This window comes from Vespa mandarinia, chromosome 1 (assembly GCF_050613455.1).
Source record: "Vespa mandarinia isolate Hongniang chromosome 1, ASM5061345v1, whole genome shotgun sequence".
In the NCBI taxonomy this organism is placed as follows: domain Eukaryota; kingdom Metazoa; phylum Arthropoda; class Insecta; order Hymenoptera; family Vespidae; genus Vespa; species Vespa mandarinia.
The window spans coordinates 12,919,790-12,937,500 of record NC_140810.1 but is presented as its reverse complement, the minus strand read 5'-3'; the positions used below and the strand labels follow the sequence as shown (position 1 = coordinate 12,937,500).

The 17,711-nt window shown below is 30.5% G+C and overlaps 2 protein-coding genes across 4 annotated transcripts in view; one reads left to right on the top strand and one right to left on the bottom strand.

Annotated features, from left to right (window-relative positions):
• Nucleotides 1-9,885, bottom strand: part of LOC118447570 (brefeldin A-inhibited guanine nucleotide-exchange protein 3) — an 18,163-nt gene extending 8,278 nt beyond the window's left edge. Inside the window, exons 1-19 of one of the 2 annotated variants that reach the window (XM_035879652.2) lie at nucleotides 9,771-9,885; nucleotides 9,329-9,462; nucleotides 8,710-8,844; nucleotides 8,399-8,564; nucleotides 7,840-7,969; nucleotides 7,486-7,755; nucleotides 7,168-7,401; nucleotides 6,780-7,007; nucleotides 6,326-6,702; nucleotides 5,674-5,858; nucleotides 5,332-5,494; nucleotides 4,944-5,252; nucleotides 4,358-4,580; nucleotides 4,093-4,266; nucleotides 3,597-4,005; nucleotides 3,318-3,530; nucleotides 2,359-3,244; nucleotides 2,134-2,266; nucleotides 1-83 (exon numbers count right to left, since the gene is read on the bottom strand). The exon at nucleotides 1-83 is cut by the window's left edge and continues 146 nt beyond it. In XM_035879652.2, coding sequence (XP_035735545.2) covers nucleotides 1-83; nucleotides 2,134-2,266; nucleotides 2,359-3,244; nucleotides 3,318-3,530; nucleotides 3,597-4,005; nucleotides 4,093-4,266; nucleotides 4,358-4,580; nucleotides 4,944-5,252; nucleotides 5,332-5,494; nucleotides 5,674-5,858; nucleotides 6,326-6,702; nucleotides 6,780-7,007; nucleotides 7,168-7,401; nucleotides 7,486-7,755; nucleotides 7,840-7,969; nucleotides 8,399-8,564; nucleotides 8,710-8,844; nucleotides 9,329-9,462; nucleotides 9,771-9,855 — 4,537 coding nt within the window. In that variant the 5' untranslated portion in view covers nucleotides 9,856-9,885. The remainder of the gene's footprint in view (nucleotides 84-2,133; nucleotides 2,267-2,358; nucleotides 3,245-3,317; nucleotides 3,531-3,596; nucleotides 4,006-4,092; nucleotides 4,267-4,357; nucleotides 4,581-4,943; nucleotides 5,253-5,331; nucleotides 5,495-5,673; nucleotides 5,859-6,325; nucleotides 6,703-6,779; nucleotides 7,008-7,167; nucleotides 7,402-7,485; nucleotides 7,756-7,839; nucleotides 7,970-8,398; nucleotides 8,565-8,709; nucleotides 8,845-9,328; nucleotides 9,463-9,770) is intronic. The other variant, XM_035879653.2, reaches the window with a different exon arrangement.
• A 1,700-nt stretch (nucleotides 9,886-11,585) lies between these two features.
• Nucleotides 11,586-15,906, top strand: LOC118447571 (protein C-mannosyl-transferase DPY19L1). Of its 2 annotated transcripts, none has more exons than XM_035879656.2 (10): nucleotides 11,586-11,722; nucleotides 12,919-13,047; nucleotides 13,147-13,259; nucleotides 13,354-13,491; nucleotides 13,568-13,636; nucleotides 13,706-14,059; nucleotides 14,171-14,993; nucleotides 15,080-15,242; nucleotides 15,333-15,461; nucleotides 15,535-15,906. In XM_035879656.2, exons 2-10 carry the CDS (start codon nucleotides 12,939-12,941, stop codon nucleotides 15,752-15,754), a joined length of 2,118 nt encoding a protein of 705 aa, XP_035735549.1. In that variant the 5' UTR covers nucleotides 11,586-11,722; nucleotides 12,919-12,938; the 3' UTR covers nucleotides 15,755-15,906. The 2 variants fall into 2 exon arrangements, with proteins under 2 accessions (XP_035735549.1, XP_035735547.1); XM_035879654.2 differs by having other exon boundaries at nucleotides 11,658-11,722; nucleotides 12,806-13,047.
• Nucleotides 15,907-17,711: the final 1,805 nt, after the last annotated feature.

Here is a 17,711-nt window from a genome sequence, read left to right as displayed (position 1 = left end):
TTGAACAGGCACGATAGCACGCTACACCGCAAACCTCCCATTGTTCCGAAGTGAGTATCGGACCGCTGCTCACCAAAACGTGCCTAAGAACAATCAAAAATATTATATTAATATTCTAATATTAATCCTCTAAACATATAGATGATAGTCTTTTTACTTTTTTCTTTATTTTTCTTTTCTTTTGTTATTCTTTTTCGAAAAAACCTTTATCACTCCAAAGAGTGAGTAACGCCGGCAATCGTACCTTTTTTTCTTTTTTTTTTTTTCTTTTCTTTATTTTTCTTCACGTAATATTTATAAATATTTTTGCTAATTAACAATATAATTTTATTTTATAAAATTAAAGTTTATTAAATTTCTCTTGAATTGGTTCGCAAACGTATTTTGCAATATCAATTGATTATATTATATCGTTTCTTAAATTATACTACAAATGACAGATGGACAGTCTCATGCATGTTGTGTGTTTGCGTATATATATATATATATATATATATATATATATATATATATATATGCATATATATATATGCATATGTATATATATATATACATATGTACATATATGTATATATACATATATATATATATATATACGTATAGATAAGATAGGTCTAGACTTCTGTTTCGATTAAAATGTAAGCCATCCACCGCAATCTCGAGTTGTCGAAAAAGGGGACGCGGTAGGAGGAGTTTGCTCTAGGATTTCAGAGAGCGAGATCCCGTTCGTCATTCACTGTCTCATAATCTCTCTCTCTCTCTCCCTCTCTCTCTCCCTCTCTTTCCCTCTCTCTCTCTCTCTCTCTCTCTCTCTCTCTCTCTCTCTCTCTCCCTCTCTTTCCCTCTCTCTCTCTCTCTCTCTCTCTCTCTCTCTCTCTCTCTCTCTCTCTCTCTCTCTCTTTCTCTCTCCCTATCCGCGAACCTGCCCCGTTTTTAAACACTCAGTACGCGCTGTACATCGATACCTCGCGATCGAACCCGCCATGGATTGGATTACCGCATGGATGTGTGACGTGCATTAAGATGGAGAAAATGCGCCGTTCCTCCTGGTTCTCTCTCTCTCTCCCCTTATTTATATATATATATGTGTGTGTGTATATGTATGTGTGTATGTGTGCACGTGTGTATATGTACATATGTATACAAGAGAAGGTAAAGATACGGAGAAGCTAAAGATTGAAACGATCGAGGATCGGAGATCGACCGAGCGAGAAAAGGACAGGGAGAGGACCGAAAGAAAGAAGGAGTGTGTGCTGTTGGCACGACGCCCTGGGGGTGTCGAATGTCAGTGGCTACCTTATCCCACTGGACAGCCTGTCAAACTTCGTTATCGTCTTACACGCACGCTCCGTCCGTAACGACGATGATATATATACCCGAGGCAACACAATCGTACATTCCGCCGAAGCTCTCAGCCCTTAGGATCGTGTGAAACGTGTAAAACAGAAGTTATTGATCTAGGAAATATTGATCAACGATGATGTCCTGTTACTATCTTTATATAAAATTTTCTTTGATAACTGAAGATCGATCGATCGAGATTATTCCGACGTTAATAAGAATTAATTGATATGATAGTTAACAGGCATCGCTAACACGTCACCCGTTACAAAGACAAGTTTTTATACGAAGCTAAAACTCGATATATACGTATGTTGCTTATGTATGTACGTCGATCTCTTTCCATGCAGGATCTAGTTCCATAATTCGATTATCAAGTAACTGAATTATGATGAAACGGTAGATGACTCCGATCAGCTGTTAACGTACGGCCATATTTGGCGAGATATCGACGGGGTCCTTGCCTACTTCCTCGCATTCCAGATCCGATCGTTCTCTTACGTACTTATTATTTCATTTCTTTTTTTCTTTTCTCTATCTCTTCTTTATTTTTTCTTTTTTTTTTTTTTTTTATTTTTTTCGTCTTCTGTGATATTAAAGATCGAAATGATGATTCTCTCTCGGCGCATAAATAGTTAGTGCGCAACGAAGCGCGTAAATATTAATGAAGGTCGCGAATCGCAATAACACTAAACGAGCGAATGCAAATTACTTCTGCTACGCCGGCTTTTATATATTCTGCATCAGTGGCGTCCCCGTTTGTACGTCTTTTAAAACCCACGAGTAGCTCACCTGATGCAAGCGCAACCGAGACGGGCTATGCTCTCTGTGGGTTGAACGACGCATTCCCCCATTACCAGTAAAAGCTGTTTCAACATCAACGTCGTAGCTGGCAAATAGGTGTCGTTTCTAACGACTTCGGGACCTGGAATGAGCAAAGTCAAATTAAAATCTATTTCGAAATAAAGTATGAAATATAGTATGTTAACTATGATAAAGCTCGATAAAGATATTTACCTTGCAAATGTGTCAAATAGTCAACTACTAGATCGGTAGTGAGGCCGCAACATTGTTTGAAATTTGGTGCGAAGTTATCCCAACCCCTGAAGATCTTTGAAGTTTTCCTTAACCAGTTCTGTACCATCGGTAAGAGTAAATGGTTCACGCAATAGAGTCCGAAGGATGCTCCAGGAACGTTTAGAATGTCACGTAAAAGATGGAACAATGTTTCCAAAGTATGTGGTTGATAACGTCTAGGACATATCATCGTAGCACTGGCTAGACCCTCGATGAGAATGTACCATACTCGAAGAATGCCACTTGGCTTGTCCATACTTTGCAGTGTCATGCTGCTATAAGATTCATTTCCGGGTAGGGATGAAAGTATTTCGTAAGATTTTTCGGAAATAATCCCTTGCATCATCGAGTCGGAATCTATGTCAAACCTTGGCATCTCCATATTAGGAATAGTCGAGTCCACATATTGAGGAATCGTTGAGACTTGAATTCTCTGAGCCGAATGAAAGATCGGACAAGCTGGCATACAATACATCGATGCCAATATGTCGCTGCAATTCAAGAGATATTTCAAACTCTCCACGCAGAGTCTCATTCGTCGAGATTCCGCGACGTCGATTTGATCTTGTTCGTCCTGATGAGTCTCGTTATCTCCGATACCTCTAACGTGTCTAAGAAGACAAAGTATGCAATCCAAAGCTGCATTCGCGAATACTAAAGTATTGTCAGTCGATAGAAAAACCCTGAAGACTTCTAAGAGAGGTGCAGACTCCACAGATTCCGAATTACCAACCGATGCAACTCGAAGTGCACCAAACAACGGTCGCCATCCTGAACGTATCTCTGTTCGATTAGTCTCCACAAATTCACAAATACAGCTAACAATCTAATTGGAATATCGATAAGTCAGATTAATAAATATCGATAAGATTCGATTCGATTATTCCAACATGATTTACCTGATCTTGAACATCGCCATCACAAAGTTCTAAACAGAGCAGATTTTCAAAGGGCTTAAAAAGAGCTTCATTGAAATGAAAATGTGGTAGTTCTATTTGTTCGTTTAACAAAGCAGCCATCGAATCGTGAATACATTGTACCGCCTTTTTTGAGATACTACGATCTTTGTGACAAGCTGCTTCCATGAAATGAGGACCCAAAATACTCCAAACCTACAGGTATTTTTGATTGATATTTATTGACATGAATTTTTAAAAAAATAATTATTATTAACTTACTCTCATTATATGAATCAAAGGCCTTCCACTTTTAACACACTTTAACATAACTTCTCCTAATCGTGTTAACAATAATACGTTCAATTCGTTCTCCCTTGGTTTGCTTCTTCTCCACCAGAATCTTTTGCTATCTTTAAAACCATCAGTGGTTTTAAACAATTGTGCTTTACTCGCTCTACAAAGTGCTGTAAGGAATAGACAAAGAGCTTTAAGATTTAATTTTAAGGCTGCATCTTCGAATAATCTGTCCACTTGTTGAGAGAGTACACAAATTATCTTGGCTGCATAATCCACAGGTAAAATGCCATTAAATTGATTATCGGCATTCGATTCTTGTATGATTTCTGGTATCGTGTCTGAACTTGGATTTTGAGTATAAGGGCTTGATAGAAAACTATATACATCAACGCTGTAAGAAAAAAAAAAAATATATATATATATATTAACTAATTGTATTAATGTTTTTAATAGATTGATTTTTAGAAAAGAATTTTACCAAGTTTCTTCCTCATCAACTATATTAAAATTGAGTCGTAGTCTGTCTTGGCTACCTTTAATATCACCATTCGCAAATTCTTTCTTATCCTTCTTTTGATTGGTCTTAGGAAGGGATGGATTTTGATTCCGACCAAAAAAATCGTGCTCTAATTTACTCACATACAAACAGCACCTTTTGTTCACAATTAATAATAATTAATTTTCTATGCTTCTAACATTCGTTATTATCTAGTTTTTTTTGAAAAAAAGAAAACAAAACTCACGTAAAAACATGAGGCCAACAGTCACTACCGTGACTACCAAGTTCCAATCCTCTACCTAAAAGAACATCCATGCTCAAAGCGTGTGAAGTGTGAAGATTTGTTGCTCTGTTTTGTAATTTCAATCGAAGAACATCTTTCGTACGAGTTATCTTTGATATAGATTGTTCTGTACACGCAGCCTTCGCTAATAGACCAAAAATAGATCCGCATCGATTTTGCAAACCTGGAGATAATTTTTAAAATTAATTAATTATATTCTCATTTTATATTTTAAAATATTAAAATATTAAAAAATAGTAAAAATATATTTATATATAAAAATAATAAGTAGTAAATAGTATATATATACATATATTATATTATATTTATAATTAATAATAAATATAGACATATTAAAATATTAAATATTAAAAATATTAAATATTATATGTATATAAATATATTTATATATTTATATATAAATTATATATATATATATATATTTATTCAAATATTAAAAAATATTAAATATTAAAATTAAAAATATTAAATTTATTAAATATTTTACAGGAGAAATGATATCAAGTTATCAAAGACTTTGAATTACCTAGAATATTACTCAAAGTCGCAGCTTTGTGAAGACCTTCCAAAGATAACACTACGGTATCCCTTATCTCTCTCCTCCCACCATCTCTATTCAAAATTCCTTTATTATTTTCTTCCTTTGGAGGATTGAGTCCAGTCGAAAGAACAGCCATCATACTTCCCCAACAACAAGTAAGTACACGTCTAGAAAGTTTTGCGCCAGCTTCAGCCTCAGGAGTAGGTTCGCTTCGAGAAAGTTGAGCTTTTTCTAATCTTATGTAATCTGACAAAAGTTGTCCTCCTCTTTGACTACCAGGAATACCATCGACGTCTATATACAAATTTTATTAATAATATTATTTTGTCGATATGAGAATATTTATAATATTTGATAAGATTTGATAAATTACCAGTGAGAACATTCACCAATGCACTGTTTTCAGTTGAGTTTGGATTGTATCCACATTTTTCAAGCAAATTACAAGCGAGCACTTGTTGATATAATTCTGAGAGCCAGGTGGCTGATAAATAAACTAATACACCAGAACCATGCACTTCTTCGACGAATTGTTCCTAAAAATAAATTTTTCCTTTTTTTTAATATCATTTTAAGATAAAATATTATCTTTGATATGAAATATATATATATATATATAAATATATATATATATATATATATATATATATATATATCATATATATGTATATATTATTATGTATAAATATTGTTATATAAGAATTATAAATGATACCTCGCTGATTGGCACTTGACGACTATCTTCATTATAATAATTCATTCTAATAAGTTTGAGATTGAGTAGCAATGCCGCATAAGTTGCCAAATAAATTCCATCGGCATTCATGATCGTAATTAATGCGCATGAATCTGTACTAGACTCTGTTCGTTCTTGTATTTTTTGTTGAGCTGCAAATACTTCTGTAATTATTAAAAATTGTATTTCTAAGAAATTAATTGATGCTAAGTATTCACGAATAATTACTATGATAATATTTTAATTACAATATAATTAATTTCTTTATTGCTTCAATTCAGATTATTATTGATTAATTACATATGTGTTTTTAAATTTTCATTAATTATTTATAAATATGACGATTTTCTAACTATAACTAATATTTTATATTTTATCGATAATAATGACTGCTAACGCCATCTATCAGTGAAAAACTTTTCTAAAGACCATTTGAAAAATGTACTTTATTTAAAATGCATGTTGCCTATTGCAAGGGTTTGAAAATGTTTTCTACCAACAGATGGCATTTACAAGCAGAATTATCGACAGAGTTTGAAGCTGCCTACATTCTGGCGCATCATTCAATATTTGCAATAAATAATTAATTTAATAAATTAATTTTAAAGATTCATAGATGTAAAGTTCTCACCTTGACAATATTCCGAAGCAAAATTTTGCAATGCTTCATCAACTTCAATGTTACTTCGAAGTGTTAGCACCATTGGTATTAAATCGCTTCGTAAAGTTTTGACAAATCGTCTTGCATTATGTCTTTCTACGTCAACATTGCACTCATCAGCAACCTGTCGACCTACATGGAGACATTTTGGTAATTTTTCTAATCTAAGTCTTTCCCTTTCGTTCTCGATAGCATAATCATTATCATCGAGACTGTTCTCCTCGTGCACCTCATCCGATTCATTTTGAGGACCTTCAGTATCCGTCGAATCACCGTCTTCGGATGGTCCATGACCTGACGAATCTGAATCTGAACCTATACCTTTCTTCATTAGCTCTAATTGTTCCCTAAATAATAATTAATCGATTATAATAAACATGTACATAGAAATTTATTAAATCCGTATAGAAGTATGAATAATTACCTATAAGTTTTTGGCAATCTTGCCATACTCTGATAAGTCAGAGGTCCACGGTAATCACAAGATTCTAAATCCTCGTACAAGCTATTAATCGTGCAAGTGTAATTATGATTAATGGCCTTGCCTTCACAAAGTTCTTGAAGTGCCGAAAGCATTGCAACTACGCAATAGACACTGGCATGCAATATAGATAATCCTCCTGTTGTTGATTCTTCAATCGAGTCCATTGCTCTGCATAAAAGTGTGAACATTATTATCGTATTACACTTCATAAAACATTATATATCTATGTTAACATTATATATATATATATATATATATATATATAATATATAATATATATATATATATAATATATAATATATATATATATATATTATCCTACACTTACAGTCTCATTAACGCCATATCGCTTTGTATATGACTCGAACGATCTTCCTCAACGAGCAAAGGACCAGCAAAGTCAACCATGCGACTAGGACTGTGCAATAATTCTTTCAATGCCTTCAAGGGTTCTAAACGTTGCTGAGGTGGAGGATACAATAACATTCTATGGAAAACAGATTCTAATACCGGTCTCAGAGGACCTACACAGCCTACTAATCTTACAAGTTCTGTTCCAATGCTAAAATTAATAACAAATAAGTTTGATTATATACGAAATTTGTATTAAGTAACATTTTGTTTATCTTCTTATAAAGACTTTTACCTATATACAGTTTTTGCCTGATGACTGTCAAAACTCAAAGATGTAGCAAGATAGCCTGATCCTCTACCAACTTCGTTTTCCTTACCCTCTCTTGATGTAAAAGTCTTGTCTACTCTAGGTGTTCCTAGAAAAGCTATTAAAGCTGGACAAAATTTTTGCCATAGAAAGGTAGTAAAGTGTGCATTTGTATGTATCTTCTGTGGTAGTGACGATATCAAAGTATGAAGACATTCCAAGAGAAATACTACCGTACTTCCATTTCTTGCGTTACTGTAACAAAATGTCTTAAATATTATAACAACCATACATTAATGCGTTAAAAGATTATCAAAGAATTTGAATCTCTCTTGTTACTTTTGAGCTTCGTCGAGTTTACTACAAATATATTGAAGAATAGGCAAGACCTCGTTAAAACAGGACACTCCACGTTCGCGTACATTTTTATTTCGTTTCGCATTCTCGTCCATCTCCTGACATTCCTCGTCTATAAAAATATTTTATAAATTATTTATATATTTTTATTTTTTTCTTTTATTTATTTTTATTCTATTTTCTTTTATCTATTTATTGTATTTTAAAATTTGCAAGTGAACGAGATAATAAGGGTTTTTCTAACGAAAATCCGTGAAAGATCAAATCGATCGATATATCATGATTAGCAAAATGAACTTATAAAACTAAATTAGAACTTGTAAACTAATTTAAAATTTGATTAATGAAACGAAGAAATTCTTTAAAGAAATACTTCTAAGATTTATACTCGTATCACACGCGATCTTAACGTATCGATCAAACTTCTCATTCGTTTCTTAGAGGAAATTAACTCCGATAGTTGAAGGGATATAAAATTTAATTGCATTTATATATATATATATATATATATATATATATATATATATATATATATATATACCTAGAAACAAACAAAAGGATCGTAAAGTTTGGCTCGTTGCAGCTTGCGCTGCAGTACGAACAGCTTGATTTCCATTCTCGAAAGCTTCGCTACAAGTCGTAAGAATTGCAATGATCAAACGGCCATTCATTGTCCAATATGGGGAACATGCGACTTGAAGTAAAACCTGCATTAAAAAGAAAAATATTAGTATAATTTGTTCACGCGATTTATTTATTGAAAATTTAATAGTCTTAAATCAATTTCAATAGAAATTTCATAATTAACATTTTTATTATCTATTTAAAAATCTTCAATTAATTTTTACTTACTTTGAGCATATCCGTTTGAGTATCATCCGATTGCGAAAGCATCGAGCTCATAGCATGTAACATTTGTGCTGGCAACCATAAAGAATCATCTTCTGGCTCGTATGGAGATTGAAATCTATCGTCCCTTAACATCTTCTGCATCGTAATAATAAAAATCCAAAAATTTGATACATAGACACTTACACAATTTTAAGAATTATATTGAATTTTTATCAATATATTTGCATAAAATATAATTTGACTAATACCACAAGACTGTCTGTGATATCATCATTTTATCGTAGATTTCCGGAACGAAACTACCGCAAGTAAGCGAAACCGTTAACTTTTGTTATCATAATGACAAACTTATCATAAGATAAATATATATAAAAATAAAATTAATATTGCAAGGCATAATAAAAATGTTGCATTGAATATTTAACAAAAAAGAAAAAAAAAAAAAAACGAAAAACAAAATTTTTCAATTGTTACGCGTACGTTATAGACAACAAAAATGATTACGTGTATATTGTAGATGAAAAATAGAAGAAAAAAAAATAGTTACACGTATATTATAACGCAAGAAAAGTTATCTGCCATATAATTTACATTTTATAATCATTCGAAAAAAACTCACATGTAATCCCGATAGCCCAAAAGCAACGAACTTGCTTCTCTTCGTTTCGAGCGCTAGCTGAAACGCATATAAGCATTTCGCTCGTAATTCGTGCGGTGGATCCCGTAATAAACCTTGTTGTTTACCCAAGAAATCTGAAGATAAAAAGAAAAACAAAAAAAGAAATATTAAAAAGGATGAAGAAAACAAAACGTCGAGCAGAGGTTCTCAAGAACGAACTTGACATATTATCGTACTATCGCGAAGTATACCGCAAATTGAAGTGATTGAAAGAAGAAGAATATGTGTACTTTGTTAACCAAAATTTGAACAAGACATTATCTTATAATGTTGGAAAAATATGATGACGATTACATGATCAAAGAAAAAAAAAAATAACATTAAATAAAATAAAAGCTCTTGCCCGTAAAAAAAAATGTAATATTTTTTAAATTAAACTCACCGTACGCTTCTTGCGCCGATTTCCGTAAATTTTGTAATTTTGCATTATTAGACTCCCTGATGATCTGCTGCAGGAGATCCTCCATGACACGGCGGGCTGCCACGCGACTGATCAATAGCGGGTGTGCCAATGGATGATACGTATATACAACTGGCCAGGACTGTATCAAGTGTACCTTTTTTAAAGGTGCTTAAACGAATAAACTTTTTTCAATCAAATTTCATATATATTTTGTTGCTCTTTTTGTTTATTCTTTTTTTTTATATTGCGTAGTTCGTACATCGTTTCTTTTGTAATTATTCATTGTTTATTATAGATGATAAAAGAAAAATGGCGGTCATTAAAATCATATCTTATCTTTTATTGGTACACCTGGCCGCCATTTATTTCTGCTGATGGGGTTTCCCACTCTATACAACCAAGTTTCCTATTCTGTCATATGTCATATATATATTATCCTACAGGATGCTCTTATTATATGAAAAAAATTTGTATTCAACAAAAATTTGTACAACTATCGATGTACTTAACCAAGATTCGAATCTCTCTTGTGTGAACAATATTTAACTTTTGTGAAAAAAATTCTATAAGATTTTGATCTTTTATCACTTGAATGAATCTTCGATTACTTAAGACAATATTCATATACTTATATTTCTTTAATTAAAATTATATCTTATTTATATATAAAAAGTTATATAAATTTGAGGAGGTAAATATAAACATTTTTATAAAATTGCAACGTATAATATATACATTAACAAGAAGATTTTTAGTATCTAACTGTATAAAATTTATTCTGGGATATATTCATAGTAGATAATACTTGTCTTAAGAAAGAAATTCTTCAAACTGCTATTAATTATAAGATTATTGACTTTTTGTTTAAACTTAATCTATTCTAAAGACACTCTAAGTAAGAATAGAAATATAATATAAAATAAATAAATCTAATTTATTCTATATCTTTTTATTGTTTAATTTATTTATTATAAATATGTTGTATGTCATAGGATTTGTATGTGTAACTTGGAAAGCATATATATTGAAAGTAAATGCGGTAATGAAAGTATAATATAAACAATAATTATTATTATTAATTTTGGGCAAAATGATGCAGAAGATAAATAAATATAATTTGCAAAAAAAAATGCTAATTCTTTTTATTCAATAAAATTAAATGTTTACTTACATTAGGATACATTTATAATATAATTTTATGTTACAGATTTTTAGAAGATTTCTTAAAGATAATATATTGAAATTTCCCAACTTTTTTCTTGTGATAAAAAATCTTAGTCACATTTAATAAGATAAAATCTTATTACATACATATTAGCATTGTCATTCCATTAACTTAATATTATGCATTTAAACCAATGTTATATTATAGTTTCTCTATATGATTTGATTGACAAGATACTGAAAAGATATTTTTATTATATGAATGCAGTGAAGAAAAATTTTTTTTAGTATAAGATAATATCAAAGAATATGAGAATGAATACAAAGAACTGTAATGTTTACACGTTAGAATTTAATAAAAATTAATTGTCAAAAATCAACTTTCATGCTTGTTAATGTTACATATCATTAAAGTGCAATATGTGAAATTGATTCAAAATTTGCAATAAGTAAATTTTAATATTAAAATTACATTATTTTCAAGATAATATTAACTCTGTAATGTGTAAATAAATGAGAATTGTTACTTAATTGTTGAATAAGCGTGAAATAATGAAAAAAATTTGTTGTACAAAGAGGCAATTATGAATAGAAATACATTTGGAATATTTATTCATTGGGACTCAGAACAAATTTAATAGCTGTCAAAGTTGGTTATGTTCTCATTTTTGTTTTTATCACTGACGTACAACCATTGACGATTATCAACTCAGTCTACCTTTGTACCTCGACTTGTAAATATAGCAGCATTCCTTCTATATATATAGGTACACTTACATAATTAATACTGTTTATTATTTTACATTTATTTAAATAATATTACATTTGATTAAACATTCCATAGTTATTAAAGCATCTTGAATGTAAAATAATTTTAGTTTCATATTTATAAATAGATATAAATTATAAACTCTAATGAGAAAAAAGAGAGAGAGAGATATTAATTTCATTCTGTTCCATATACGATCTTTTTATACACTTTTTCATTATTGAAATATCCTCCATTTTGTAAGCAAATATTAAATTCAACTGAAATTACATAACGTGTTATTTGTCTTTTGATATAAATTTTAGGTCAATCCATTTAATCGTTTTTAAATAGTACAATGAACATACACAAATATTTAGTTTTTAATATGAGGCATAAATATTTAAATAAATTATTGAATATTTTCTGGATATAATTGTGTGTTAAATTTATCGCGGAAGGAAAATAAAAAAGAAAATAAAATAGATCATAAAGAAATACATATCTATAAGATATACATAATAATTAAAAAAAAATATTTTTAATGTTCACTACAAGCGTCAGTATAATCAACATTATATATAATCAACATAATAACATTGTATACATATACACACATACACACACACACTAATTAAATATATATATATATATATATATATATATATATATATAATATAATAATCAATTGGCTAGTATATTGTAGCAAAAATATCTTCATTTGATAACAGGAACATATGATGGCATAGAAATTCTTTAAATGAAGCGCGCGAATAATATATTTCAAGCTATCACATATATATGACATATATAGATGGAAATAATAGGATTTAACAAAGAACTCATTATATTTCTGTTCATAATAGATATAAATATATATCTTTTTTACATTAATAATAGATACAAAATACATTGTATTAACTTTTAACGTGTTATTTAACGTGTTATAAAATATTTTACGTGATCACGTCCGAATGTTTTCGAATTCTAAAATATGATTGGATGTAGTTTTGGATAAAATTCGAGTAAGATGAATACTTCGGAAGTATAAAAAGAAAAGAAACACCAATGACTGATATTTATAGATTTAATTTATAAATAGATTCTTCGTAAGTTCGTTGATCACATACGACAAATGGCTGTTTAAAATATAACAAAAAAGGAAAGATGAAAAAAAAAACAATGAAGGACCATTTAGGCGAACTTGTTTTGTAGGCGAGGCCACATGGCAAATCATGTTGTCCATGCAAAAGATGGCGACGACGAATGATAGTAAATTGAAGGGCGGCAGGAAACTATCAAAAGAAAGTATAGATTTTTATCATCTTGCTGTGCATCTATTAAGTAAGAAGTTTTTTTTTTTATAAAACTCTATGAAAGTGTAAATATTCTATGGTTGGTTGCATATCTCTTAAATTATATCGATTTTTGTTATCATAACAGGTATCGGTTTTGGTTTTCTACACCGGTGGCATGTATCAACACTTTTTGAAAATGATCGACACTTTTCTCATTTGTCGGAGATCGAAAGAGAAATGTCTTTCAGAACTGAAATGGTTAGTTCAAATTATTATTTTTTTATTTACAAGTGTTCATGACAAAGAGGAATATGAATGGTTTTAGAAATGCTACGAATGTTATTGGTTCTAGGGAATGTATTATTCCTACTATAAAACAATTGTAGGAGCTGAAAGTTTTGCTGATGGTGTGGATAAACTTGGCAAAGATAACATATCAGAGTATGGAAATGTCATAAATGCATACAGGAAATATAATCTCTTGCCAGAGGTAAATATTTTATCAAAAAGCAATGTATCTTTACTTGATTAATTTAAAATTATCAGATCATTTTATATATATATAGATTACAGCTAGTTATCTCTATCATGGCGCCAAGAATCTTGGATTAATATCACAAGGACAATGTTGGGAAGTAAGTTTACAAATGTATTTTTTAGAATTGTTTTCCTTTTGGAAAGAATAATCATAAAGTTTCTTTTAGACAGAGAGAGGAGATGGTTTACCACCAGTGACAAGTTGCGAAGGCTTAGGTGTACCTGTATATTTTTATCTTGAAATCGTTTGGATTACCACTATATATACGGCAGCTATACTTTTTAAGTACTCAACATATATGAGCGATTCAGTGTTTGGTGGTATTATTACTATGCTATTGTTCTTCTACAATCATAATGAGTGTACTCGTGTTCAGTGGACTCCACCATTAAGAGAAACCTTTGCATATCCAATGTTACTCTTCCAAATGTATTCAGTGACTAAGATAATTGAAAGGCACACTACACAAGATACACAAAAAATGAAACGTTGGAGAGAACTTACTGATGGATTATACGTGGTAAATATATGTATATATATATATATATATATATATATATATATATATGTACCAACATGTATTTAAACATTTTATTCTACTGAATTATATAATAATTATATTTTATTACAGAATATGCTTTTGGGAACTGTGAGCAGTCTGTGTAGTTGGCAATTTTCACATTTTATCTTGGCTACTCAAATACTAGCCCTTCTTATTCTTAAATGGGTTGAAATTATACCTAAAAATCTATTCTTATCATTATCTAGAATATATACCGTTTCGAGTATTTTATCGATGGTTGTGACAGATGGCACATTTTTATTTCATTCTTTATTCGCGTGTATTTTAATCGGTAGTAATTTCGCAGAAGTTCTTGTCAGTAAATTTTCCCGTTTCTTGAATGGTAGAAAAGAAGTTATTCTTGAGATAGTTATTACTATATTTCTTACTAAATGGTTGAAATCATACATTCTAACAATTGAAGACGATGCACACGTTTACAATATTTTAAGATCAAAATTAACAGACTATAAGGATTTTCATACTATGCTTTATACGTGTTCTCCAGAATTTGATTTCTTACAATATAAAACTTATGAAGCAATCATAAAGACTTTACTTTTGCCAATTGCTATACTCTCAGGGATATTAGCACTTTATTATTGGTATAGAGAATATGAGAACGAAGGATATCCTTATTGTATAGAAGCAGACGTATGTTACAATGGTCTGCAAACTGGAGCTTTCATTATTATGGCTGTGTTTATTATGAGATTAAAACTTTTTATGACGCCACATCTTTGCATAATAGCAGGATTAGTGTGTAGTAAAAGATATTCTGAAAAACTTGGACTAAGAAGTAAAGCAGTAAGGGGTACCATAATTGTTTTGTTAATAGCTGGTATGTCATATCATGGTATGGAAAGATTACAGGAAGAACGAGGATTTATAGGTAATTTATTACATTCGTATAGTCAACAAATATATTTTTCTCAAATATTGATTAAATCAAAAATTAAACATATTTTATATTTATAGGTGAATACAGTAATATCGAACAAGAAGAATTATTTGAATGGATAAAAGATAATACTCCTAAAAATGCTGTATTCGCTGGTAAAATGTCACTAATGGCTAATTTGATGTTATCTACTGGAAGACCCATAGTAAACAATCCTTATTACGAAAGTACAGAAATGCGGTTAGTTTATTATTTATTTTCGACAAAACATATATAGATTTATATGAGTCATAATAATATTATTACTTTATTTTTTCTTTTTTTCTTAAGAAATCGAACCATGAGAGTCTACGAAATCTTTAGTAGAAAAGACGCAGCCTCGGTATATGTTACGTTAAGAAACATGCACGTTGGTTATGTTGTATTAGAAGAGCCATTATGTCTTGGATATGCAAATGTGTAAGTTAAAAATTCTATCTCTAATTAATATATTAATTAAATGTTTATTTAAAAATATATATATTATTTTTAGGCCACGTGGTTGTCAAATGATCGATTTATGGGATACGATTGATAATGGAACAGCGAAAACAAATGGAAAGCCACCTCTTTGTCCATTATTATTCGAAGGGAACGCTTATCCTTTTAGACGAGCTTTTATGAATAATCATTACGTAGTTTTACAATTAGTTTATTCGCATTATTTTGAGTACAATCCAAAGACTTCCATGCCGCTTCAATATCAATTTTGAATACTGTATTTGACAAGATGACTGATAAGCGACTAAATGATAGATAGGGATTCTTCGTAATATAATAATATCTCATATAGGCCTATTTTTCTTAAGAAAAAAGAAAGAAAACAAAAGTAAACAAAGAAGAAGAGTTATATAAAATATATTATATAAATCTCTCTATATTTATATATATATATATATATATATACATATATATATATATATATATACACACACAGATATATGTATATATATATACACACACACAGATATATGTATATATATATTTTTTGTTAACATTAATTTGCGGAAAAAGGACATTCTCTTTTTGCATCCGCATAAGATGTTCCTAACGAAATTCCGTTTAAATCGAGTTAGGAAACAAATTTATTCGCTAGACGATAATTCGTTTGACGTAATTCAAGATCTATATAGATAAACGAGTTGATCGTTAACGGTTATAACTTCCGACTGATATCGTGGAGACTATTCAAAAGCATTTTTATAAAGAAAAAGAAGAAAAAATTAATAAAAAAAAAAAAAGAAAATAAACGAAGACTTATATGGAGCTAGATGTTTCTTAAATTGCCAAAAGAAAAGAAAAGGAAGAAAGAAAGAAAAAAAAAAAGAGGGACATTTGGAATTTAAAGATTCAATCTTGTTTAATTCTAGATCTTAAATGTATTATAGAGAAACTTATATTGTAGATTTATTAAAGATTTTCTGTATGTGTGTAAATAATATAACGTAAATATTTTTTCTTTTCTTTTTTTCTTTTTTTTTTTTTTTTTTTTTTTTTTTTTTTTTTTTCTTCTTTTAAATTCCACACATTGAGTTCGAAGAAGAGCGCGAGAAAATACGGATAAAATATGTATATAGGGGTGATATTGTCGTGTCCCATCATCGAAGTATTTTTATCAAAGTGTTAACGAAGAGTAAACGATTGGTTGGATGAACAAAGAAGTAGGGAAACAAAAAATAGAAAAAAAAAAAAAAAACAAGAGGCAGTGAGCGAGCTCGAGCGTTCGCATCGGTGAGGGTCGACCTTGAACGATCAAAGCATGTGGATTTGATGTATGGGATTGACGAAGGTTTAAAAAAAGAAAAAAAACAATGCACACACACACATGCATGCATACATGTACGCAGAAGGGAAATAAAAAAGGGTCAAGAGAAGATGGAATGAGAGAAGAAAAGAAGGAAGATAGGAAGAGGGACCACCAAGGGAAAGATCGAAGTATCGTGACGCAAAGATAGCTCCGTTATGACCGACACGGCATAGCACCTTCACTTTGGAGTGCAACAGATAGTATAGCGGAGAGTCGAAGCGTTTGCTATATTATGTTGTGCCGCTGACCCAAATGAATCCTACCGACAGTCAGTCCCGGTCCGGGCTTCTTCGCGGTGATATTGCTCCCGCGCTCTTACTCTGACAGACTTAAAAGAAAAGAAAAGAAAAACAATAGATAATAATCATAATAATAATAATAATAATAATAATAATAATAATAACAATAATAATAACAACAACAACAACAACAACAATAATAACTTGATAGCGATAACAACGTGTCTTCGCATCGATGATAGAATAAAGAGGAGAGGAAGGATTTTTCGTCGTTCATTTTTAATTTTTGGATATCAGACACGCAAAAGAATACGCACACATACATACCATCATTCTCGCTTTGTTACGTGAAAAATTACTTTCCATATTGTCGTTGTATTCTTAACACGTGGTACGCGCTTTCGCGTGGGATAATTTAAAGGATCGTGAAAAAGTGAAATATCATTCTCCCTGTTATATATCGATTATAGAGAAGTTTTCCAAGCATTCGTAAATCCATGGGGAAAAAATTATCGACGCGTTGGTAACTTCTGGTTGGACGTTTAATCGTAGTTTCGATTAAAAGAGCGGGAAAAGAAGAGGGGAAATTTCAAATTTGAACGGGAAAAAGCGGAAGAGCAGGAG

What these genes read in the sequence shown, in the direction of transcription:
- LOC118447571 (XM_035879656.2), top strand. Translation starts at nt 12,939, where the DNA reads ATGTTGTCCATGCAAAAGATGGCGACGACGAATGATAGTAAATTGAAG. An exon ending in GGAAGAACGAGGATTTATAG is followed by an intron (nt 14,994 to 15,079) that starts GTAATTTATTAC and finishes TTATATTTATAG; the next exon opens with GTGAATACAGTAATATCGAA. An exon ending in TACGAAAGTACAGAAATGCG is followed by an intron (nt 15,243 to 15,332) that starts GTTAGTTTATTA and finishes TTTTTTCTTAAG; the next exon opens with AAATCGAACCATGAGAGTCT.